The sequence below is a fragment of the Prionailurus bengalensis genome, chromosome E2 (genome assembly GCF_016509475.1).
Source record: "Prionailurus bengalensis isolate Pbe53 chromosome E2, Fcat_Pben_1.1_paternal_pri, whole genome shotgun sequence".
Taxonomy (NCBI): domain Eukaryota; kingdom Metazoa; phylum Chordata; class Mammalia; order Carnivora; family Felidae; genus Prionailurus; species Prionailurus bengalensis.
Window position 1 is genome coordinate 19,286,232 of NC_057352.1, and position 27,477 is coordinate 19,313,708.

General features: G+C 40.8%; 1 protein-coding gene across 3 annotated transcripts in view; it reads right to left on the minus strand.

Annotated features, from left to right (window-relative positions):
- GARRE1 (granule associated Rac and RHOG effector 1) overlaps positions 1–27,477 on the minus strand; it is an 83,832-nt gene that overhangs the window by 43,059 nt on the left and 13,296 nt on the right. For 2 of the 3 annotated variants that reach the window (XM_043599066.1, XM_043599067.1), the window contains exon 2: positions 9,976–11,263. In XM_043599066.1, coding sequence (XP_043455001.1) covers positions 9,976–10,470 — 495 coding nt within the window. In that variant the 5' untranslated portion in view covers positions 10,471–11,263. Of the gene's footprint in view, positions 1–9,975; positions 11,264–22,732; positions 22,787–27,477 lie in introns of all 3 variants that reach the window. The other variant, XM_043599065.1, reaches the window with a different exon arrangement.

Here is a 27,477-nt window from a genome sequence, read left to right on the forward strand (position 1 = left end):
AACCATAAACATTTAGAAGAGAAAATAATTCGGGAAAGCTAGTTCTATGTAAAATTATACTCCAGGAACTCTTTTATTTCTCTTTCCTTCGAATTTGCCCACCAAACCTAGTAGTTCCCTTATGTTCCCTGAAGCCTTTTTTTAGCAACTATTAACTTTTAAATCCTATTCTCCTAAAGGAAAGCAACATTGCCATTTGAGTCGCCAAAATGAGGAGCACACCCTGCCTTCCTGCTGTTGGGGTCCTTCCTGCCCAGGGGGGTGTTTTCTGCTTCTTCCTTGACTCACTTTTATTTTCTTCATTTTCCTGAAAAGTACCTGCTTTCCTTTTCATCACAACTTAATAATACTCGCTGTGATATTGTGATTTATAGTAAGAAATATGTATTTTGGTCTTCTTCCAAGGTTCCTGGCACATAGCTCCTAAAACTCTTGGAATTTTCTATGTGATAAGAGAGATAAAGTGTGTTTTGTTATTCGTAACAAGCCTCTCTACACCATACCTGAGTTTATGTTGATGAGGTGACTTTTGAAAAGCCCCTAGGAATGGGGGGCTGGCTGTCAAGGGAACCAACCACTGATTACAGGTTTGGAACTTTCAGTCCCACCACTCTGGGGAAGGGAGAGGTTAGAAGTAGAATCAATCAACAACGGCCAATGATTTAATCAATCACACCTATATAATGAAGCCTGGAAAAAGCCCAAAGGACAGGGCTCAGAGAGCCTCTGGGTTGGTGAACACGGGCAGGTGCTAGAGGGTTGGTGCGTCCGGAGTGGGTGTGGAAGCTGCACACCCCTTGCCCTGCGCATCCCTTTCATCTGGCTGATAATGAGTTATAGCTTTTTATGATGTAGTAAGTAAAATGTTTTCTGAGTTCCGTGAGTTGCTCTCGCAAATTAACTGAACCCATGGTGGCAGTCATGAGAACCTCTCCTTTACATCCAGTTGGTAGTAAGCAAGGGTAACAACACCCTGGACATGTGATTGGTGTCTAAAGGGGAGGAGGACAGTCCTGTGGGACTAAGCCCTTCCACTGTGGGGTCTGATGCTAACTTCCAGTAAATAGTGTCAAAACTGACTCAGAATTGCCGGTGTGGGAAAAACTCCCAGCGCACATTTGGTGATCAGAAGTGCCAGAAGTGAAGTATTCTGTGAGGAGACAGAAAACAGAAGAGTCTTCTAAGAGTCTTCCTAAAGACTCTTAAAGACTTCCTAAAGACTCCCTTTCTATTATGAATCCACTTCATAGGCACAAATCCTCCAAGGAATGGAATCATTTATGGGGTATTCCTGATTCACTACTCCTAACATAAGTTTCTCTCTCCCTTTTTTAAAACTTGGAGTATGTCCAAACAAATAGAGAGTGTTAACAAACCCTCATATACCCATCAAAAAGCTTCAATAACCATCAACATTTTGCCATGTTATTATCACCCTTCTCCTGAATACCACCTTTTTTTGCTGGAATGTTTTGAAGCAAATCCCAATCAACGAAGACACAGTACATGTTCAAACTTCCCAAATTTTCTTTTAAAATGTCTTTTGTTTGCTTGAATCTCAACCCCAAAATGCTTATCTTATTTGGTTGTCATATCTCTTAACTCTCATTTTAGATGCCTTCTACCTCTTTTTTTTTCCCCCATGCTACTTGACTTGTTAAATCAGGTCAACTGCCTATAGAACATGCCACATTCTGATCCGTCTAATGGCTTCCTTGTGGTATATAATTTGCTCCACTACGCCCCGTATTTTGTGTAGACTGGGAATTCATTCCAGAGGACTGATGAGATTATGTCAGGTCCCCTCCCACCCTGGGGACAGGGGAGAAGAGGGAGAGGTGCAAGAATATACTATGGGGGTACTGTGTGGTTCTTAGGAGATATGATCAACTAACTGGTTATCTCATTTTTGGTGATGCTGAGGTTGACCAATGGATTTGAGTGAGAAAGTCCTGATTTTTCCCTTATGAAGTTCCCCAGTGACCTTTTACCAACTGGTTTTATCCTCCATTGTTGACCACTTGCCCGAGTCAGTTAATTCATTATGGTCTGCAAAATGGTGATTTTCCTCATTGTATCGTCTCTTCTATCCAGAAAATACGGAGATTTTTCTAAACAGAAGAACAACCTTCCCCCATCCAGTAGGGCTATTTGATTACGCTAAAAAACAGTTGTACCGGAGAAGGAGGAAATTTGTTTAATTCCTTGTTTTTCTTTTAATTAGCAATTTTCAGAATAATGAGTTGGTAGCACAGTGGGTCTTGGCCACTCAAAATCAAAGGATCCAGTGCTTCCAGAGTGGCAGCCACCCCCTGGCCCCAGTGGCTTCCACCCACACGGATTGGGCAGGGCAGACAGTACATCTTGTTGATCCACAATGAAGTTTACAAAATCACCCAAATTCCAGCTGCTTAATTAATAATATATTCTTCTAAAGGCTAAAATCTGAAGGCAATTTAGATGCTAGAAGAGTCACCTCAATAAAAGAATAAGCCAAAAAGAGTGGTTAGAAATTAGCAATAGCCTGAAAACTGGATTTATATAAGTTTTTAATGAAGTGAACTTCAGTTTCTGATTAATAGCAGCAATTTGGGTTTTCACTTGGCACATATAGTTAGGAAATATTGACCCCATAATCTGTTATGAAAGATCTACTAGTCAAAACAAGAAAGAAAATAAAGAAGAAACAATGAATTTTACCTTTAGGCAAAAAAAAAAAAAAAAAAAAAAAAAAAAAAGGAACAACATGCAAATTTAATTCCATTAAGGTTAATGAAAATCACATTTTGAAACCAGCCCCTAATATTTTCCATTGCTGTTGCTCTACAATATTTTTGGCATATATCTACCAAAAGAAATGTGAATATGTCTGAATTAAGGTTCTTACGAGTCAGTGCTTACAAATGAATTATTTCAAACAGATTCACAGATAATCACACAGTACACAAAAGACATTTGTTAGTGCATAAAGTTGAAGGCCGAGATTCAATTACATAAAGGTTTGATTTAAAGTCTGCCTGCCCACTTACAAAGTGGTGATGATGCTTGAAAAGCCACTAAAATTGCCAGAAGAAATAAAATAGAGTCTCCTTAAAGACATACAACTCCTGGGATCCCTAAAGCTGCCCTGGGCTTCTGGAATGTCTACGCACAGCATCTGCCCGGAGGGCCATGCCCTCCCAACACTGAGGCCCCAGCCCCAGCCCTAGAGCCCCCCACCACCACCCCAAAAAGTGGCAAGGGCTGCTCACTCATCGCACAAGAATCGTCAAGGATGCTGTTCCTGCTGCCCTCCCTTCCACCTTCCCTTCAAAGGCTGACCTCAGGACACTCTGACCTCACCTCCCCCGCCCCTACTCTCCTGTACTCTCCCTTTTGCTCACTGTTTCAGCCACAATAGGTCCTCACCACTCTCCGAACACTCAGGTTCATCCTGCCTCAGAAACTGCGCTAGCCGTTCCCTCTGCCTGGAATCCTCTGTTCCTGGTTATCACCAGGGCTTACTCCTTCACCTCCTTCAGGTCTTTATTTAAAAAAAGAAACAAGGGGGGGGGGGGCGCCTGGGTGGTTGGGCATCTGACTTTGGCTGGGGTCAAGATCCTGCAGTTTGTGAATTTGAGTCGGGCTCAGTGCTGACAGCTCAGATCCTGGAGCCTGCTGCAGATTCTGTGCCTCCCTCTCTCTCTGCCTCTTCCCCACTCACACTCTGTCTCTCTCAAGAATAAAACAGTAAAAATATTTTAGATAAATAAATAAATAACAAATAAAGAAAGAAACAAGGGGCCCCAAATGGAGTCACTTGTGCTAAGCCTCACATCAGCAAACCAAGATTTAATACTTAACCTAACTGCAATTTCAGCCTCTTCCAGGAATAATACCTGTAAACTGTCAATTTAGAATTACCTGGTCAACAGTAGTGAGGTAATCCACCCAAGAGACCCGTTCCATCTCATATAGAAGGTAGTGGCCTTGCCGGAAGCAATCCACTTTTTGCTAGAAACTTTCTTTGCCTGCTCCTTTCTGCCTTATAAAAGCCTTCTATGTTGTATAGCTCCTTGGAACTCCTTTCTATCTGCTTGCTAGATGGGATGCTGCCCGATTCATGAATAGCTGAATAAAGCCAGTAAGATCTTTAAAATTTACTTGGATGAATTTTGTTTTTTAGTGAGTCAAATGTCACCTCAATGACACCGTTTCTAATTATCTTATCTAAGACTGCAGTCCTCTTTTCTCTACACAAAGGGAACAATTTCTATCTTGTTCACTAGTGTATCCTTTGTGCCTGGCAGTATCTGGCACAAATAAAGTGTTCAATATATATCTGTGCAATGAATGCATGAATCACAAGTCAGTTTGATTCTTTTACTTACGTGTGCACTGAAGAAGGAATTTTATTAAAGACAAGTGATAAATACTTGTAAAAAGAGGTGGACATCTGTGACTTTCTGATAAATAAAAAAACACTTTACAGGATTGTCTATACTGCTTTAATATGGACTACATGGTTTAAGTGCAAAAGATAACAGATTTCTAGGACAAGCGATACTGAGGTAGATAAAATCAAGGAGAAAGCAGCCAATTTAGCTAGGCCAGCATTTTACAGGAAAACTGGAATTAACATAATCTTAAAAATCTCTGGTAGAGACAGATTCTCCTAGACTCAAAGAGAAAAGATACAGACAGCAGGTCCCGTGCGGTCTACCTCACAAAAAGGTTTGGTTGGGATATTCAAAGCTTTGTATAAAGAACAAATTCAATATGGGAAACCATATTTTTCCTGAATTCACATTTTGGCTGGACTGACAGTTTGAGACTTATACAAAGGAATTCCCATGAAGCAGTTAATTAAGATCACATTTCCTATTTAGACAAAATCCCAGTTCATATACGATGTAAACTACGTGTTTTCTATAAATCCAGAGGAGGACAAGTCCTACCTAAACTGTCAACTGGCTTGTCCAAAGGTTGTTAGGTACTGCAAATATATTTAATGGATACCCCACCCCCAGCCCTCTTCCTTCCCCAATGTCCCATTGTTGGCGGGAGGCAAAGAGAGGGAGGACTCTTGGTAGAAGCAGTCCCCTTGGGCTTTTATGATGAAAAGGTCCTGGCAGCTGCTCCATCAGGCAGGTAATACTGCTGCTGCCTTACAACAAGGGAGGTGCCGACTTCAAGAACCAGGAAAGGGGCACTTGGGTGGCTCAGGTGGTTGAACGTCCCACTTCAACTCAGCTCATGATCTCACAGTTGGTGAGGTGAAGCCCCACGTCGGGCTCTGCGCTGACAGCTCAGAGCCTGGAGCCTGATTCAGATTCTGTCTCTCTCTCTCTCTCTCTCTCTCTCTGCCCCTTCCCTCTTTGCCCTCTGTCTCTCTTTCTCTCTCTTAAAAATAAACATTAAAAAACAAAACAGGAAAGAAATTAACAGAGCAACGGTTTTAGGAGTGGCAGTTTTTTCCCCTTAAAAGGATTCCAGTTAGAAAAATACTTGCCGAACACTTCTCTCTGATGTTGGTTTGGTACATAGTTGTGTTCTGCACTTCAGAGAAGGGCTATTAGCACCATTCAAGCCATGTTGGAAGCAGTAATAATAAATGATGACAACTGGGTAAAGTGTTTCAGAAACACTAATCACCTCTGATCTTCACCAGAACTCTGGAAGGTGGGTGGTAATTCCATTTTATTTTATTTTTTAAAGATTTTTTTTTAAGTAATCTCTACTCCCAGTGTGAGGCTCGAACCCACAGCCACAAGACCAAGAGTCACACACTCTATCGACTGAGCCAGCCAGGTGCCCTGATAATTCCATTTTATAATTCCAGTTTATAGATGGGCAAAGTGAGGCTTAGAGAGTTTAGAAGATTTGCTCAAGACTATACAGACAGAAGCAGAGTCATTTTCTAAACCCAGATCTTCTGACCCCATGCCTCATAACCATGATCCTAGCGCTTGTTAACTAGTGAAACACTACAGTTACAACTCATTTCTCTACCAGTGAGATTATAACCTTGAGATTGGGAGGGTAAGGGGCAAAGTCACTGACAAGTCCAGACAGGACAGGACTCATGCACACCAGGTCTGTCCCAGAGCACAGAGTGAGCAGCCGCAGTTCCTAGCCAGGCACCGAGATCAAGGAGCACATCCCAGACCTGGCTGTGAGTAAGGGAACAGAACAAGCATGCTTTGGCCCCCCTCTAGGGTGGGACAGTGGGATCAGTACTTTGACTTAGGTTTAAAATGGTGACGGGAATGCAAGCTGGTGCAGCCACTCTGGAAAACAGTATGGAGGTTTCTCAAAAAACTAAAAATAGAACTATCCTACGACCCAGCAATTGCACTACTAGGCATTTATCCACGGGGTACAGGTGTGCTGTTTCAAAGGGACACGTGCACCCCCATGTTTATAGCAGCACTATCAACAATAGACAAAGTATGAAAGGAGCCCAAATGTCCATCAATGGATGAATGGATAAAGAAGATGTGGTATATATACACAATGGAGTATTACCCAGCAATCCAAAAGAAGGAAATCCTGCCATTTGCAATGACGTGGATGGAACTGGAGGGTATTATGCTAAGTGAAATTAGTCAGAGAAAGACAAAAATCATATGACTTCACTCATATGAGGACTTTAAGAGACAAAACAGATGAACATAAGGGAAGGGAAACAAAAATAATATAAAAACAGGGAGGGGGACAAAACATAAGAGACTCATAAATATGGAGAACAAACTGAGAGTTACTGGAGGGGTTGGGGGAGGGGGGATGGGCTAAATGGGTAAGGGGCACTAAGGAATCTACTCCTGAAATCACTGTTGCACTATATGTTAACTAATTTGGATGTAAATTAAAAAAAAAAATTGAAAGAAAAAAATAATGAAATAAAAAGTAAAATGGTGATGCATTTGAACACTGAATTCAGAGCTGTCCTCAGTCACAGTCCTCGGCTAAGCTCCTCAGCAGAGAAGTCCTACCTAGCCAGTCAAGTTCAGCATTGTGAGGCCCCAGGGATGAATGTTAAAGAGTCTCTCAAGGCCTTGCTGATAAAACCCTAAAAAGACCAACAGGAAAAAACCCAAATGCCTAGCCATTCCATGTGAATTGGTGAGTATTCTGAGGGTAAGACCCTTATTGGCCCATGGCAGTACCTAAGTTCCAGAAACAACAAATACTGCTCTGTGGAAAAAGCAAAATGTTAAGTCTGCGGGCCTAAACTTGGCAATCACACTTTAGAATTTACTTATAAGTCAGCTGTTTGAAACTTAGAATACACCCATAGATTCTAAAACCCATCAACAGCACTTAGTTTCCAGTCTAGCCTCCAAAGCCTGTTTAGCCTATTATGTACAAAAACATGGTAGTATTCCAGCTGTCCTAATCACATTTCAGTGGGGAAGCCAAGTCAAAATCCCAAACCACAACAATTAGAAATATTTCTCCTGGGGCGTCTGCGTGGCTCAGTCGATTGAGCGTCTGACTTCGGCTCAGGTCATGATCCTGTAGTTCGTGAGTTCGAGCCCCATGTCAGGCTCTGTGCTAACAGCTCAGCGCCTGGAGCCTGCTTCAGATTCTGTGTCTCCCTCTCTCTCAGCCGCTTCCCCACTCATGCTGTCTCTCAAAAATGAATAAAATTTAAAAAAAAGTTTTTAAAAAAGAAATATTTCTCCTTCTCAGCTCAAGTGGTCCATGACGGTCCCAAGAAAGCAGAAGGGCCAAGGTAAGTGCAACTTCAGCCCAGTAGCTTCCTAAACCCCCAGTCCTCAGGGCTGGTTCCTCCTGCTCTAGTTGTCTTGACCTGGGGAACAAGGGCACTCGCCAGGCAAGGGTTGGAGGGCAAAAGGGCCATGACTAACTCTGTCTCCTCTAGCACCTGGAGGCACGGGCTGAAAAAGAGCTCAAAGGTGTTCAAGTTAAAATAAAAGCCTTTGGCCTTATTTTTCAAACCACTCTTGTCTGAAAGTCTAAAAACTAAGTGTTTATGTCATTACAGGATGAGAGCTGTGACAGGCTGAGTCTAATACTGTATAACCCTTTCTGAGAGGGCAGAGTCCCTAACTGCTCTCTTGCCACATCTCTGCAAAGCAGCGACCAGGCACACTGGTGGCTGAACAACATGGTCCTTTCTGTAAAACAAACAAAAGCCAAAGCTGTACATTTGTGCATGCGCACATATGTACCCAGACAGCAGTCTGGAACGGCACACGCTGGCCAGCTAACGGTGGCCACTTCTGGGAAACAGAATGGGATGGGAGAGTAGAGCAGCAGTTTTACATTTCACCTTTTGAATTTCTTTTCAGAAGTACATTTTTTTAAAGTTTATTTATTTATTTGGAAAGAGAGACAGTGGGAGTGTGGAAAGGGGCAGACAGGGAGGGAGAGAGAAAATCCCAAGCAGGCTCTACACTGTCAGTGCCGAGCCTGACATGGACTCGATCTCACAACCCTGAGATCATGACCTAAACCGAAACCAAGAGTCGGCAGCTTAACCAACTGAGCTACCCAGGTGCCCCAAAAAGTATATTAAAAAAAAAAAGCTTTATGTATATTTTACACATGTAACTCAAAAAATACTTGAAACTATCACAAGCCATTTTAAAAACACTTCAAGATGGTAATTTCCCTGAATATAAAATGTGATCATAGAAATAATCAGAAATTTAAAATATACTTGGACAGACTCAAAAGAAAATGACCAGCAGGTTCAGTAAACTACAGCCCACGGGCCAAATCCAGTTCAACAGACAGATCCAGAAGGTAAGACAGGTTTTTACATTCATAAAGGTTATTAAAAAAGCAGAAGGGAACATCTGGGTGGCTCAGTCAGTTAAGTGTCCGACTCTCGACTTCGGCTCAGGTAATGATCTCGTGGTTCATGAAACTGAGCCCGGCATTGGGCTCTGTGTTGACAGTGCAGAACCTGCTTGGGATTCTCTCTTTCCCCCTCTCTCTGCCCCTCCCCTGCTTGTGCGTGCACTCTCTCTCTCTGAAATAAACTTAATTTACTATTTGCTTGGTACAGAAAGTCTGATGATCCCTAATTTACACCAATAATACTCTTTTCAAATATAGTTCTAAATTCTCTTGGAAACACCTTCAAGATCACTTTTAAACAATACAAATTAGTCACATTATTTAATAGCTTACCTTTTTTATACCCCCTGAATTCACAGCAGTATAAATTAACTTGTTTAGCCACCCTAACCACCAGAGTTGGCTCAGAAGACGTGATTTCCTAAAATCAAATTCAGCCCCAAGATGGAAAGGGGCATTCTCTGTTCTAGCATTCAGGAACCTAACCCCTGACACGTTAAAATGCACAAGGACGTGAGAAATCAAACTCAGAAGAACTCTCTGAGCAGCTAACAATGATTTTTAAAATCTAGCAGTGACACTAGCGACACTACTCTAGCAGCAGATCAGTTTAATAAATGATTTCCTAAATGAAGGAAATAGATCATCTTTATTCTGAATGAAATTTGTATTCTAATCTTACGTTCTAATCTAGAGCCCTGAAAGAGGGAGAATACTTCATTTCGATTAACAAAGACCCTAAGAAATATATTAATCAATTAATTTAGAACTGGAAAAATAATTTATCCCGTAAACATGTGTGAACTTTCTACATTAAACCAATGGTTCCATATAATGACAATTCACAAAGTTCATGCTCATATTTAGAATTCTCAGTCTCCACTATGTACTTTTAACAGTATGCTATTCAGAACTAAAGTTTCAACTTCAAAATTGAAAGAACATAAAATACAGGCTGATTTGTTTAACAGTCTTTTAACCTACTTAATTTGAAATGAAAGCAATTTAGAACCTGGTATTGCACAAAGTGTTTTACAAGGACAGAGTATCAACAGAAAGAAGATGATCATCACTGCCGTGATTTAGGAAAAAAAAGAAAACCGCATTCTCACTTCCCTCCGGAATACATTTTCCTACCCAAGTATGACACAGAAGATACTCTACCTCAATGTCCTGGAGGCTGAATTCCTTCTGATCTGTAAAGTTTGCGGCCCCAGCACTAAGTTCCATCAGCATCTTGGCGATCTCGGGCTTTATGGCTGAAGTCAGCCGACTGGCTGCTTCCATGACGTGCTCCTGCACATCTTTAAGCTGCATGGCTGCCTTGGAGTAGTGAGAGTTCCTAAACACAGTGCTGAAGAGATCCGTGAGGAAAGTACTGGCACGGCAGAAGACGTTGAGGGCATCCAGGTACTTGGAGATGCCCTGCTGGATGTCGGCGATGGGAGTGGAGTGGGGCATGGCGTGGTGGCAGCTGCCCGCAGCGGTCAGGCTGCCCAGGGGGGCGGTGGTGGCCGTCGACGCCAGGGGAGCACTCAGTGCTCGGCCCAGCTCAGGCATCGGGTACTGCTGGTGCTGCTGCACCTTCTGCTTGGACCCGCCAAGCAGGAAGCGCCGCTTGTAGTCCATTTTACTGTCCTGGGCGCTGCAGCAATACATGCGGGAGGGGTGGCTGTCCCAGCGACCGTGAGCGGGTCAGGGTCCTGATTCTATTTTCTTTCCCCCCAGAACTGTAGCTAGGTATAAAAATAGTGGAGTTCTGCAAATCTAAGTTTTAAAAAAGGCATTTCCATGAGGCAGGTGACCATGTGACCCAAAGTAGATGCAAGAACGACAGGTTTATGTAATTAATATTTTCAGTGTAGGCAGGACCCCTGACCAAAAATAAACATGTGTCCAAAATGCTGTATAGGAACTGTTAGCATTCCACTCTCTTAATAAAAAGATATGCTTGCCGAGAAAAATGTTTACTTATAATTGCTTTGCAAGAATATTTTGGTACTTGTATTTACAATGGCAGAAAAATAACTTAACTTTTAAAAAATGTAATATAATGTATCTTCAATATACCAGAAAAGTTAGAACCCCCAAACCCACAAGCTGATCAACAGCAATTTAAAAAGCAGTCCAGTTACTTCACACTAGGTCCTGAAGAAGGAAGATCAAACCTCTGCAGAATGTTGACAGAGCCTGCCTGCCAAATCCATTCACCTGCAAAGCTTCTTCTCAATGCGAAACATTTCCAAATTTCCTTTGATGTTTTCTGAAAACAAGCGTTTTTTTAAAAAATGGCATTTGTTATTATAAGTCTCCTCCTCCTTTCTCTTTGTTTGCTGAGGTAGCAGTTTCCTTGTAACAGTAATAAGAGGTGCTTCCAGACTGGGCTGGCCCTCAATTGTAAAGTCTGAAGCAAGAATGCGCCGATGTATTTGTAAGGCCTCTAAGTCATTTCCTGTGAGGGGGAAAAATAAGATAAAGTTAGGAAAGTTACAGGACAATGAGGAATTCTGAAACATTAACTCCTGAAATGCTAAAATCCACAAAGGTGGGCTATAAGTAAGAAATCACAGACAACCTTACAAAAGCAGGTAGGGGAGCTAGAGTTGAACTATGACATGGTGACTATTAGAAAATTCTTCAAGTTGTACAAAAATAGTGCAACCAGGAAGGTTTGATTCCACACCAACCACTTCAAAGCTGAGGCTAACAGGGCCTGGATTTGTGATGGTATTCGGCATAACCCTTGATTCCTCCCCAAAGAGCTCATAAATTCGCAAGGGGATCAGGAGAGTATCCAGACCACGGTGAGGATGGTCAACAACTACAGCAGTCATAAGACCTTAAGGGGGACTGGAAAAGAGAGTGAGGAGCAAAAACAGAGAGATATCAGAAGGTTGCTACAAAGAAAATGTTCCCGTGAGGTAGCCCCCGACCGAAGGATAGGTTTTCACAAATGCAAAGGGATGGGTGGGGTTCCCCAGCTCAAAGGACCACCAGAGCAAAGGCCCTGAAACAGGACGGCACAGAGGGCATTCAGGATACTCCAGCTGGGCAGAAGCCCAGTGCACAGACAGAGCCTGGTGTGGTGAGTGGCTGACAGGAGGTCTGCCAACAGGATTCCCCTCGTCCCCACCTAGGTTCCCCTCTGGATGTTCAAAGGGAAGCCTGGTGGGGTGTGTGCTGGTTCCCATACCCTGGGGCACCTTCTATAGAAACCCCGGCTCTGCACAGGTGTAAATAGCAACATCTGGGCTTCTCTGGTTACAAGTTTCTGGTACCTTTAATGTTTATTTATTTTTGAAAGCACAGAGCACAAGCTGGGGAGGGACAGAGAGAGAGGGAGGCACAGAATACAAAGCAGGATCCGGGCTCTGAGCGGTCAGCACAGAGCCTGCCCGACACAAGACTCGAACCCACAGACTGCGAGATCATGACCTGAGCCGAAGTCGGATGCTTAACCAACTGAGCCACCCAGGCGCCCCTCTGGTCCTTTAACAGTGAAGTGGTGTGACTCTTCTCAAACAGCTAACATCAGGGCTCACATTTGCCTGAACTATCTGTTCTCCCAAATGTAACAACAGTCCAAGTCTATTTTACCGAGTGTTATACTTAGTCCCTGTTAAACTACAAACTACATGATCCCTGAATATAGTTTGGCCTACTTATTGATAAGTAGGTTTTCTTTCTTTTCATTTTACTTTTTTGTTGATAAAAAAATAGAAGTCAGACTTTGTCGCTCATCTTGGCCAACCACCACGCCTTTACAATTGCACAAGGAACGGAGGAAGGTACGGGGGCTAAAAGAGCAAGAGAGGAGAGAAACACACATACACCCTAAAGGTGTAGCAACTCTAAGCCAGGTAGCATGTAAGTACAACTAACCTGGCTGCCATTTGCAGCTCTGTGTTCAAGAGAATCTTAGCTCTTAAAAAATCTGGGGCGCCTGGGTGGCTCGGTCAGTTGAGCGACCGACTTCAGCTCGGGTCATGATCTCACGGTTTGTGAGTTCGAGCCCCGCATCAGGCTCTGTGCTGACAGCTCAGAGCCTGGAGCCTGCTTCAGATTCTGTGTCTCCCTCTTTCTCTGCCCCTCCCCCACTCATGCTGTCTCTCTCTGTCTTGGAAATAAATAAACATTACAAAAAAATCTCATAAGCTTTTTATTTATTAATTTTTTATTAATTTTTTTAAATGTTTATTTATTTTTGAGAGAGAGAGAGAGACAGAGCATGAATGGGGGAGGGTCAGAGAGAGAGACACAGAATCCGAAGCAGGCTCCAGGCTCTGATCTGTCAGCAGAGAGCCCGACGCAAGGCTCGAACCCATGAGCTGTGAGATCATGACCTGAGCCGAAGTCGGACGCTCAACCGACTAAGCCACCCAGGTGCCCCTCATAAGCTTTTTAAGAAACAACATATCAGACAACTACTTGTAAGAAATGTTCCCAAATGTTCTTTTTTCAAATTTATGACAATAAGGAAATCCTATCTATCCCTACCCAAGTGCTCTATTATAACTGATATAGCTTTACAAATTCTGATGTACAACAGAAGTCCTCAACAGGAATGCTGTTTACACAGAAACCATGTGGTCTATGAAAGAAAATCATCACCTTGCGCTGGCTATAGTGAGCGTCTTGTGCAGTTCTGAGGAGCACTCTTTGTTCTGTGTGACACACGGGTGCCTGTGGCTCTGACAGTCCACCCCCATTCCTCTGCTAATTGGTCCTGAAAGGCCAAGAAGACCCATATACTTACCTAATTTTAAAGAAAGCATCATAAATAATTATACTCTTTTTTCACTTTACGTATTTCCAAAATTTACTTGAATCAAACTTAGAATGCTTAAAGATACACTATTTCTCACCAAATTCATCTACAAATTCAAAATCAAAATCTAAACCACCTTTTTCAACGTTTTTATTTATTTTTGGGACAGAGAGAGACAGAGCATGAACGGGGGAGGGGCAGAGAGAGAGGGAGACACAGAATCGGAAACAGGCTCCAGGCTCCGAGCCATCAGCCCAGAGCCTGACGCGGGGCTCGAACTCACGGACCGCCAGATCGTGACCTGGCTGAAGTCGGACGCTTAACCGACTGCGCCACCCAGGCGCCCCTAAACCACCTTTTTTATAGAAACCAGCAAGCTGATCCTAAGATTCATATGGAAATGCAAGGGACCCACGATGCCCAAAACATGTATTAGAAAAAAATATGTTGTTGAGGAGCCTGGTGGCTCAGTCAGTTAAGCGTCTGACTTCGGCTCGGGTCATGATCTCATGGTTCATGAATTTGAGCCCGGTGTTGGGCTCTGTGCTGATAGTTCAGAGTCAGGAAGGATACTGCTTCGGATTCCGTGTTTCTGTTTCTCTCTCTCTCTCTCTGCCCCTCCCCCGTTTGCACTTGCGCTCTCTCTCTCAAAAATAAATACACGTTAAAAAAAAAAAGAAAAAAATACATTGGAGGAGTCACACTTCCTGATTTGAAAAACTACTATAAAGCTATAATAATCAGTGGAGTACTGGCATGAGGAAAGACACATAAATCAATGGAAATAGATAAACATTAAAAAAAACTTAAAAAAAAAGAGCAACAAACAAAAACAATACAAGTATGAGCAACAACGTGGAGAACCTAGAACTCTCATACAGTGTTGGTAGGAATCTGAAATGATGCAAACCACATCAGTCTGGATGCAAACCGTCTGGCAGTTCCTCAAAATGTTAGAATTGCCATATGACCCAAAATTCCACTCCTAACTAGGTACCCATGAAAACTGAAAATACAAGTTCATATAAAAGCTTACACATGACAGCTAAATAAAATCATAAGCGAAAAACTTATACACAAATGTCCACAGCAGTATTATTCGTAAGAGCCAAAAAGTGGAAACCACCCAAATGTCTATCAACTGGTAAATGAATAAACAGGATGCGGTATAGCCATACATATCATTCAGCCATAAAAAGGAATGAAGCACTGATAAATGCTACAATGTGGACGAACTTTGAAAGTATTATGGTAAGTGAAAGAAGCCAGACACAGAAGACCATACAATGAGAGATTCCACTGACATGAAACATTCAGATAGAGCGAATCTACAGAGATAGATAAAAGTAGGTTAGTGGTTGCCAGGAATCAAAGACACATAGAGAATGGGAAATGACTGCTAATTAATACAGAGTTTCTTCCTGGGATGATAAGGATGTTCTGGAACTAGATGGTGGTGATAACCATACAACTTTGTTAATACAATAAAACCCACTGAATCACACACTTTAAAATGGTAAATTTTATGGCATGTGAATTATATACCAATAAAAAAGGAGATACAGGAAAACATATATACCACTGGCTTCCAGAAATGTCTATTTAGGATAGATGAACAAAGGTCTGATAGGCTACATCTGAAAAATGACCCACTGGTTCCTGGGTAGGTCTGCAGCACTGTGGGTAGTTACTGACTAACCAGGGTGGTGATCACCTGGGTGTTTATTTGGAGGTAAAAAAAATAAGCACTGTTGTTATAATTTGTGCATTTTTCTAAGTTCAGCAAAAAATTAAAGGAAGATGGGGCACCCTAGTAGCTCAGTCGGTTAAGCATCTGCCTCGGTTTTGATGATCTCACAGTCGTGAGACTGAGCCCTGCATGGGGCTCTGAGCCGGGCGTGGAGCCCGTTTAAGATTATCTTCTCTCTCCTTCTGCCCCTCCCCCACTCAAGCTTGCTCTCTTTCTCTCTCTCTCAAAAAAAAAAAAAAATTAAAAGAAGAAAACAAAAAGTTAACTAGCATAGAAAGGAGGGACACTTGGGTAGGGAAAAAACACTGAGGGTGGGAAGGGAAGAGTGGGACCTGAGAGGCAGTAAGACAGAGATTACCAAATGACTGGTCTCAGTCAAATCTCCTTCCTTCTTTATAATAAACCAGTGGGGCCACGAATATGTGCACTGCACTAGTCTGAAATGTGTATGCTTATATGACTAACTTGGAGTGTAAGAAAAAGTTCTAGATTAAAAGCCTTGGCAAACTCTAAGATTCAGACCTAATCCAAACTGCAATTTCACTATTAAGAAGAGAGCAACAGGGATGTCTGGGTGGCTCAGTAGGTTGAGGGTCTCACTCTTGATTTCAGCTCAGGTCATGATCCCAGGGTCATGGGATCGCGGCCCACATCAGGCTCGATTCTCATTCTCTTGGGGCACCTGGGTGGCTCAGTCGGTTGAGCATCTGACTTCGGATCAGGTCATGATCTCTAGTCTGTGGGTTCGAGCCCTACATAGGGCTCTGTGCTGTCAGCTCAGAGCCTGGAGCTTGCTTTGGATTCTGTTTCCCTCTCTTTCTGCTCCTCCCTAGCTTGCATTCTGTCTCTCAAAAAATAAAACAAAACGTTAAAAAAAAATGATTCTCATTCTCTCTCCCTCTTCCTCTCTCTCCCTCTGCCCCTCTAGACCCTGCTTGTGTGCACTCTAATTAAAAAAAAAAAAAGAAGAAAAGAAAAAAGAAAAGAGCGACAGATTCATGAAAATAAAAACATGTAAAGAAAGAGGAGGGGAATGATATCAAAAGTGCTGCCACTTACTCTGCAGTAAGGACCTCTAAAACTTCTCTTTTCCATGAAAACAATAAGAACACTGGCCAAAATGGTCAGAATCAACTTTTCCCAAACTCTGGAAACTAACAGGCTTCCAGAAAACTGGAGAACATCTATTCAAGAAAAACAGCTGAATTTCAGTATGAATAGCGAGTTCTATAGCATTTTAACTTGACCTAGTTCCATTCCCTGTTCTCTAACTCTGTGATAGAGTTGAAAACTAATAGCTGCATTTGCAGTGAAAACCAGAAGGCGGGCAGCCACCAGAGGGAGCAAAACTGGGCTAGAGGTCCTACAAAGATTCCAGTCCCTAGAAATTAAAATTATTTGACCTATCTGGTAGTTCCCTGAAAGATCCCACTTCTCTATCTGAACTGACATGGAACTCACTTGGAGATGGGAGAAAATCAGCTTTCCAGAGTTCCCACATTCTATCACTTAAAATGGTCAGTTTTCAAGTAAATCTTACAAGACATGAAAGAAACAAGAAAGTTTGACCCATACACAGGAAAACAAACAACAGAAAGAATTCCTGAGGAAACTGGATTTACTAGACAAAGACTTAAAACCAGCTATTTAAAAATACATTGAAAGAACCAAAGAAACCATATGTAAAGAACTAAAGGAAAGTACGATAGTGCTGTCTCAGCTAATAAAGAATACCAATAAAACATAAAAACTCTATTGAAAAAAATAGAACCAAACAGAAATTCTGGAGTTTAAAGATATAATAACTCACATAAAAAATATACTAAGTGGTTCAACATAAAATACACTAAGTGAGCAGAGTCAGCACACTTGAACATAAATCAAAATCATCCAGTCTGAGGAGCCTCAGAGACCTGTGAGACACCATTGGGCATATGATGGGATTCCTACAAGGAGTGGAGGGACAGGCACATATTTGAAGAAATAACGGCCAAAAACTTCTCAAATTCGATGAAAAACAGGAATCTACATGAAGCTCAACAAACTCCAAGTAGGATAAAATAATCAAATTGCCTAAAGCCAAAGAGAATCTTGAAAGCAGCAAGAAAGAAGCAACACATCATGTACAGCTGACCCTGTCATTTATAGTAGTTACATTATGTAAGGTCATCACGCAAACTGTAATTTGCAAATACTGAATCAATACTCTTAGAAGACACACAGAATTCAATTCCTATGAGTCTCTGGTCATAACATTTTCATCAGTCAATACACAACCTTGTTTTATTTGTTTCTCTTTAAACATCTTATTTAATATATATTGTTGATTCATTAATATTGAACTAACAACCAACAGGACTGTACCTCATGCCTTAATGAAGCTTATCTAACACATGTATTTTATCTATATGACACATCATAGCTTTCTTAGGCTTAGGAACACTTGACAGCTCTTTAGTACTATGCTTGGGGGCTTTTTAAACAGTGAAATTGCCAACATAAAGCATAAAAATGCAAAAACCATGGCATTGGATAGATTATGAAATAGACACCTTACAATCTAAGAGTTGAAATAAGAAGGCAGAGCATCACCTTGTTTGACAGCCACAGGGGTGTGCACACTGGGCAATTCAAAATGTTTTGTTACTCTGCACATGTCCAAAAATGACCATAATAGCTTCACAAGTTCTGATTTTGTATCACAAATAAATTTTAGTCATTAAGTCAATCCACAAATATAGAATTTGAGAATAGTGAGGATAGACTATACAAATATACTACCTGAAATACCTATATTCCCAACATAATGGGGTATACCTCTTCTCAACAATTTAATATACAAAACATCAACCTTTGAAACAAATAATCACAGAGTTAATGAACATCTTAAAAGATACACAGAGGTTGCTCTTTAAATACTGAACCCTGAATATACTTAATGTAATATATCAACAGTTCCATTATGTGCAACCTGTCAGGATTTCATTGATTTAAAAAAAAATTTTTTTTTTAACGTTTATTTATTTTTGAGATAGAGAGAGACAGAGCATGAACAGGGGAGGGTCAGAGAGAGGGAGACACAGAGTCTGAAACAGGCTCCAGGCTCTGAGCTGTCAGCCCAACGCGGGGCTCGAACTCACGGACCGAGAGATCATGACCTGAGCTGAAGTCGGCCGCTTAACCAACTGAGCCACCCAGGCACCCCTCATTGTGATTTTAAAAGATTCAAGCCTATATAAGGTACAATCCATCTGATATTTAGAAGTGTACAGTTTATACAGACAAATTTATGCTTTAAGAGAACAATTACATCTGGTGAATCATTTACTCCTTTTCCCTTCAAGAATGTATTATTTAAAAATTTTAATTTAAGTATAATTAATATACCGTGTTATGCTAGGTTTCAGATAATTCATTCATTCATTCATTCAGAAGGAATGTATTATTTTTTCAAATAAAAATAATTTTTCTAAAATCCAAACAAGTTGGGGGATTGTGTTATTAGTCATTAAACATTTTATTTTAGGGGTGCCTGGGTGGTTCAGTCGGTTGGGTGTCTGACTCTGGATTTTGGCTCAGATCATGAATGATCTCGCAGTTTGTGGGGTTGAGCCCCGCATTGGGCTCTGTGCTGACAGCATGGAGCTTGCTTGGGATTCTCTCTCTCTCTCAAAATAAATGAATAAACTTAATATATATATATATACAAATAAAAAGACTGCTGTTCTTTTGTTTTTTGTTTTTTTTTTTTAAAGGAATGCCTGAGTAGCTCAGTCAGTTGGGCGTCCAACTTCAGTTAAGGTCATGATCTCACGGTTCATGAGTTTGAGTCCTGAATCGGGCTCTCTGCTGTCAGCACAGAGTCTGCTTCAGATCTTCTGTCTCCCTCTCTCTCTGTCCCTCCCCCAATGGCATGTGCATGTCCACGCACGCTCTTGCTCTCTCTCTCCAAAATAAATTAAAAATGAACTTTTTATTTTAGTGCTAAGTTCACAGTGAAAAAGAATCACTTAACAAGCTAAAATATGTATTAAAATCTCCTCATTGTTTGGTTTGCACATAGCTGCTTCATCAAAAATAATTACTTCAAACAAAAAGGCAATAACCAGTGCTGGTGAGGATGCGGGGAAATTGGGCACTCACACATTGCTACTAGGATTGTAAGATGGGACAGTACTTTGGAAAAAACAGTCTGGCAGTTCCTCAAAATGTTAAATATAGTGTTACCATATGACCACATTCCACTCCTATGCACATACCCAAGAGAAATGAAAACTGTATGTTCACACAAAAACCTGTACATAAGTGTTCATGGCAGCATTACTCATAGTAGCCAAAAAATAGAAACAATCCAAATGTCTGCCCACTGATGAGTAGATGTGGTACAGCTATATAATACTGGATGTATATATATTACATACATGTAAAGGAATGAAGCACTGAGACAAACTAAAATGGATGAACCTTGAAAACACTGCTAAGTGAAAGAAGCGAGACACAAGAAGCCACATGTTATATGATCCCACTGATACGGAATGTTCAGAACAGGCAAATCCAGAGACAGAAAGCAGATATGTAGACTGGGGAGTTACTGCTAACGGGTACAGGGTTTCTTTTTGGGGTATGACAAAGTACTGAAGTTAGATAGTGGTGATAGTTGTACCACCGTGAATATACTAAAACACATGGTATATAAACTATATCTCAATAAAGCTGTTATTTTTAAATGAATTTTTATTTATTTTTATTTTTTTTACATTTTTTATTTATTTTTGGGACAGAGAGAGACAGAGCATGAACGGGGGAGGGGCAGAGAGAGAGGGAGACACAGAATCAGAAACAGGCTCCAGGCTCCGAGCCATCAGCCCAGAGCCTGACGCGGGGCTCGAACTCCCGGACCGCGAGATCGTGACCTGGCTGAAGTCGGACGCTTAACCGACTGCGCCACCCAGGCGCCCCTAAATGAATTTTTAAAAAATGAATTTAAATAATAAATCTTTCATTGCCATTTTCCTTTCGTAACTTCTCATTTAACAGCAAAAGGTACATAATAAAAAACCAAGTTTCCCAGGGACACCTTTATTTTTTTATTTTTTTATTTCTTTGTATTTTTTAATGTTTATTTTTCAGAGAGAGAGAGACACACACACACACACATAGAGCGTGAGCAGAGGAGGGGCAGAGAGAGGAGGAGACACAAAATCTGAAGCAGGCTCCAGGCTCTGAGCTGTCAGCACAGAGCCCAATGTGGGGCTCGAACCCATGAATGGTGAGATCATGACCTGAGCCAAAACCAGATGCTCAACTGACTAAGCCACCCAGGTGCCCCAAAAACAAGTTTCCCAGGGACACCTTTAATGCCAGCATTAGTCTCCTTTTCATACTTCATTAGAAAGCTGTACTTAAATGCTGCTAACCAGAATCTAGAAACGTTGGTGCCAAAAGGGTCCATAAAGATCATCTAATTTAAGCCCTTCAATTTACAGATGAGGGGGAAAATCCCAGGATGCTGAACAGCTGCACTAGACCATAGAGCACCGGGATCAAAGTTGGGTGTGTGGATTCTCAGAGCTCCGAACACATATGTAAATGTTCTGTTCTGAACCATTCCGACTGGCAGACAGATTAAGCTATGCTGTAGCAACAAATCCTGAAACAAGTGGCTTAACCTGACAGATTTATTTCTTGCTCACATGAAGTTCAGCATGGGTCTGGCAGCCCTTCTTCAACTTGTTGTGACACGATCAGAACTTGTGTTTTCTAGTCATCTCAGCACAAAAAAAGGAACTCAGACCTACTCTTCACTACTTCCCACTGGAAGCAACACACATCACTTCCCCTCATGGCCCTTTGACTAGAATTAGTCACATGGTACCAATGTAATGACAAGAGAGGCTGGGAAATGTAGGGGCCCATATGGAATATTGGGTAAGCATTACCATCAGCCATGGCTGACAACCCAGCCTTGCTGGGTGTTGTGTAGTTCTGACTAGGTGGTGGATGCAATTCTGATCCCACACAGGAGAGGCTGTTTGGTAACACAGAGTCCTCAAAGACGCTTTCCAGATGCCAGGTGATGCCCACATGGGCTGCTCCGGGACATGGTTCTGTGTTGTGTATATGTATGTGGAGTTGGGGAGTGGAAGATGGGGGGGGCGCGGGAAAGGTCATAGACTCTTGAGAAACTGATGAAAAAACACTCCTAGTCAAACACATATCCAAAACACTGAGGTCTCCCTTCAGTTTTGGAATTGGAGCCCTAGGTGAAGAACCACCTGCCCTCCGTACTCCCTGTGCCTCAGTGAGAACCTGTGTGTATAATCCCTTCTAACAAGACCACTTAAGTCCCACAGTCAGGTGGGTTCTTCCCCAGGCAGAGAGAACACACAAGCCCCTTAAAAAGATGAAAACTGGCTTTTACTTATTCTTAACAGATCTGTTTGTTCCTGTGCTGATCTTTGCTATAATAAAACTAGACAGTGTTGAATTCAAGGAAATATGATGGAACTGAAATAACACTCAGGTTCTATCGTTTTCAAACAGGATTTTGCCAAGAGCTAAGAAGCAGGAAAGGTGGTGACATCCATTTAAGGAGTTGTCTTCACGGCAGTGATAACATCCCCTGACAAAGTACTGTTGGATGGGTGATGGGTACCTGAGATCCATCAACCATTTGCTCTACTGTTGTGTATGACTGAACATTTCCACAATAAAAAGTATAAAATGCACACAGACATGCACAGAAGCACCTGGATATATCCCTTTTGTTATTTTTTACATAAAATTCTTCTCAACGCTTAATGTTTTTCTAATGCTTTCACCCCATATTTATCTGCCTGAAGGGCTAAAATATGTTCAATCTATTTCAGGACATTTCTGTATTTTCTTACAAAGAATTTTCACTGGGAAAATATTAATCACTTATGAATCCATTATTCATATGCATTGTGGAAGTCAATATACATTGTGAAAGACCTCAGTAGTTAGTTGTAGCCAAGACTTGTAAGATTTAAGTATTTTATTCATAAGTTTTAATGATGCCCAAGATTTACAAACACATAGCTGAAGAGGACATTTTAGTAGATAAGTCACGTTTTTTCAACACCACAGTAGTTTGCTAAATTCTCAATAGATTAAAATTGAACCCAGACCTGATTATGTCATTTAAAACCTTCCTTTCTGCAATCAAAGTCATCAGCAATTTCTATTTCAAACAATAACAAAGAACATGCTTGAAACTAGACAAAGTATAAAAAGAGTTTTCTTATACTCCTAACTGATATCAAAAATGGTTTGGTCAGCCTGAGAAAATCTGAAAAGCTTCCCTTTATAGAGAGTACAGTGGATAAGGGAGTGACCTTAGGGACCGACTAACTGGGTGGGATCCTGGCTCTGCCACTTACCAGCTATGTGACCTTGGCAAGTTCTTTAACCTCTCTGTGCCTCAGTTTCATCATCTGTAAGATAGGGATAATAACAGTAACTACTGTTATGAAGTTAAATGAGTTTATACACATAAAGCACATAGAATGACACCTGGCACATACTGAGCACTAAATGATGAACTTGTTATTGTCATTCCCATACAATAAGTGAGAGTAGGCAGGCCTTGTTATCTCTGTTCGTCTGGAGAAAAGTACAGACAAAAGTCCTGGAAAGGTCCCAACCCCGGAACTAAGTAGAAATCTACGTATCCTAGGGCAGGAGGCATCACATGTTTCAACGATGTGATAGCTATGATTTGGGAATACAGAGAATACTTATAAATCCATTTCAGTCATTAGCCAGCAGAGAAAATGGGAGTAAAAAGCAGTCCTGTTGTCTGCAACGGTATGGCACAAAGTAGCTTCACTTCAGAATGATGGGCTAAATAAATAGGCACACATACTTACCTTCCCACTGGCCCCAAATCCTAATGAAGTAACCATAAAGACATTGACAAGGGAATCACAACACAACAGTGATGAGTAGGGCTGAGGGATATAGTCTATTTAAATGCTGGCCACTTTCCAGAAGATGAAGAGAAGGCAGAGGGAATTATATGATACAACAGACCACAGGCGAGCTAAACACTTCCCAGAACACGCAGAGCCAAAGGCGGGCAGAGGGACAGAGGCTTTTTTCCTGGAGGAGCTGTATAAACACCTGGCTTTGAGTCAGCAGGTACAGGAGTAAGGAGTGGGAAATAGGTTCATCAACTTGATCTCCATTCTTCTGATGGTTGGTCACTTAATCAGCTAACTCCTTCTATGGCAAAAGGACTGCTGGAAAAATAGGAACCTTTTCTCAATTACCTATACATATCATCAACCCAGTTCTTCACTGATAAGGATCATCAGACAGTAGACTTAAAAAAACAAAAACGAAAAACAAACACAAAAAACAAAAAACCCCTAACAACCAGAGGACACAAAAGGACACCTAGGATGAAAAGCGGATTGGACTCCAGAAGAAACATAGATTTTGTCCCTGAAAAGAAATTTTAACTGGTATCCTTAGAGAGATATCAGATAATGTACCCTTAAAACAAAAGCAAGCAAACCATAAAGGAGGCAGAAGGAAGAATTCTTGAAAATAAGAAATATGATTGCTAAGATGAAAAACAAGGGAAAAATAAAATGAGAGTGGAGTAGGGTGCAGGAGGTATGCACACACATTTGCTTATGTATAAGCAATAGAAGAATAAATCAAAAACCAATAAAAATGTTACCTATGTGGTACAGAGTAAACAAGGGCATGGAAGAAAGCCGTTCATTCTCTCAATCTACCTTGCTTTATAGTTTTATCTTTAGAACTAATATTTTGTACAACTAAAAAAAGAAAAGTAAATCAAAAAGAAAACAATCCCTAAAAATAAAAAAAAAAAAACAAAACAAAAATGAACCTAAACTATCAAATAGTGTGGCATAACCACACAGAGAAGGATTATTTCAAGTTGAAAACAGTATTTTTACTGTAACTCTTTGGTGTTACTGCCAACGAAGGAGAAGAGACACAAATATAAAATCAAAGAAACAAAAATCCTTTAACGATTCATCTGATTTTGAGATATTAGCCTGAAATCATGATTTACCTTTTTCTTTCCAAAATATACATGTTTACTTTACTAAAAAGACCTAGGAGGATTCACATCTCAGTTGTAATGAATGTCCCTAATACTATTTCCCACCCCCAAAACCAGAGCTCCTTAAAGAAATGGCTGATTCTAGATCTGGGGTCAGAAACAAAAAAGATAAGCCAGGAATTCTTATCAGGCCAGGCAGCAAGGAATTCTTCTAATGTGACTCCTGTCAAAAGGACTCAGGCTCAACCTGAAGAATAAGCTCTATTAATGGCCAATAATGGGACAATTTATGTATACTAAATAAATAAATACATACTCTCCTAGAGCAAAATTCATTAAATATATAAAAATTAATGAGCTTGGACTTGGCAATGACTTCCTGGATAAAACACTGAAGCATAGGCAACAAAAGAAAAAAACAGACAAACTGAACTCATCAAAATTAAAACTATTGTGCATCAAAGGACACTATCAACAGAGTGAAAAGGCAACCCACAGAACGAGAAAATGTATGTAAATTATACCTCTGAAAGGGGATTAATATCCAGGATATATAAGAACTACATACAACTCAAAATAAAAAACAAAACAGAAACAAAAACAAAAACCCCAAACCAAACAATCCAGTTTTAATACGGGCAAAGGACGTGACTAGAAATAAACAAATGGCTAACAAACACATGAAAAGATGCTCAACATTACTGATCATCAGGAAACTGCAAATCAAAACCACAATGACATACCACCACAAATCCATTAGGGTGGCTATTATAAAAAGAAAAAAAACACACAGAAAATAACATGTTCTCAAGGATATTGAAAAATTGGAACCCTGGGCATCACCAGTGGGTATATAAAACGGTACTGTCGCTGTGGAAACAGTACAATGGTGCCTCAAAAAATTAAATGTATAATTACCATAAGATCCAACAATTTCACTTCTTGATATATACACAACAAAAGAAGTGAAAGCAAGAACTTGAACAGATGTTTGTATGCCGACGTTCATAGCAGCATTATTCATAACAGCTAAAAGGTGGAAATAAGACGAATGTCCATCAATGGATGAGTGTAAACAAAATTTGGTACCACCATAAAATGGGATATCATTAAGCCTAAAAAGGAAGGAAATTCTGATACATGGTTCAACATGTTCATCCACGTGGCAAGCTACTTCTCTAACTTGTCAGGCCACTGTTCTACAGAAACCTGCAGTGGTGGCAGTATCTGGGTACTTAAGTGCTACAGGGAAGAAGGCAGAGATAATGGTCCCTACTTCCAAAGTCACAGCTAGGTAACAGGATCATCAAACACTCTGTTTCTCAAGCTCAGGTGGAGAGTGAAGAGGACAGGTGGGTGGAGAGTACAGTGCTGGTGATTTCTCTGGGGAGCCTGTCCTTTATCTTTTATATCTGTTTACAGCATCTTTCACTACGTGCATGCACACGCATGCACACCTAATTTCTGTAGTCAAATATGTTCATCTGTTCTTTCAGTGTCAGGTTTTGCAACTTAATTTACTTGCCAAAATTAATGATCAAGCGTAGATGAACCTTTCGAAAAAGATATATAAATGGCCAATAAGCATACAAAAAGATGCTCAGCATCATTAGCTATCAGGGAAATGCAAGTTAAAACCATGATACCACTTCACAGCAACTGAGATGGCTTTCATAAAAAAGACAGACAATACCAAGTGCTGGTGAGGATGTGGAGAAACTGGACTCCATATACTGCTTGTGGGAATGTAAAATGTGCAGATACTCTGGAAAGCAGTCTGGCAGTACTTCAAAAGGTTAAAAATAGAATTACCACATAACCGAGCAATTCCACACCTACGTATACACCTAAGAGAAATGAAAAACATGTCTACGCAAAAAACCTGTATATGAAGTTTACTATTCATAATCGTAAAAACGTGGGAACAACCCAAATGTCTATCAACTGATGAATGAACAAAGAAGATGTAATTTAGCAGCCATCCAATGGGATATTATTCAGGCATAAAAAGGAATGAAACATTGATACACGCTACAACACGTATGTGCCTTGAAAACGTTATGCTAAGTGAAAGCAGACAGACACAAAAGGCCACATACTACAGGACTGCATTAATATGAAACATCCAGGATAGGCGGATCCATTGAAACAGAAAGTAGATTAATGGTTGCCTAGGGCTGGGGGATGAGAAGAATAAGGAATGAATGCTAATGGGTACAGGGTTTCTTTTTAGAGTGATAAAAACATTCTAAAATTGATTATGGTGGTGGCTGTAGAATTCTGAATGTACTAAAAATCACTGAATCATATATTTTAAATGGACAAATTATAGAGTATGTGAGTTATATTTCAATAAAGCTGTTATAAAAGAAAAAAAAAAACATGAACCACTCCATAAACAATTCCCTCTTCAAAGAAAAAAATACAGAATATTTTCTCTCCTCTCCAGTCTGTAACAATGTAAATCTAAATCTACCCTTGATAATGTGGAGACACCACAGGAAATTCTTCAGGGAGATTAGTGAAGTTATTGTCTGTGAAGTTCAAAGCCCAATCATTTCCATGTTTTTTGTCAGTTCAGAATGACACAAGCCATATTTAGAAATGCACTCCAGAAAAATGCTTTGAAGAATTTTATTCTCAACATTCATGAATTTAAAATATCTATCCAGGCAAGAGAAAATGCCCGAAAGATTCAGTTCTTTGTTCTCTGAGTCCTAGGACTCTACTTTTTTTGGCTCCCCTTATCTGTTATCACACTAAGAAGAGTGAGGCAATGCTGACTGAGGAGATGTTAGCTCTCCTAAGCTCCACTCCTGTCCCCCTGGCCATTCTTAGTGGCCTCTTTGAGCCACTCGTCCCCTGACAGACCAGAAGCACTATGGTTCCCCCAGAGTTCTATGCTGTGCCTTGTCTGTTGCTATTATCAACATATTCTCCCTGGGAGGATCCCCAAATCCATCTCTCTAGCCCAGATCTTTCTCCTGTGCTCCTGATCCCAAATATTCAACAACCTTCCGGACAGGTCCTCAAATCAAGTGCCCACAAACAACCCTCCCCGTCTTCCATCGCTCCTTTCCTGTC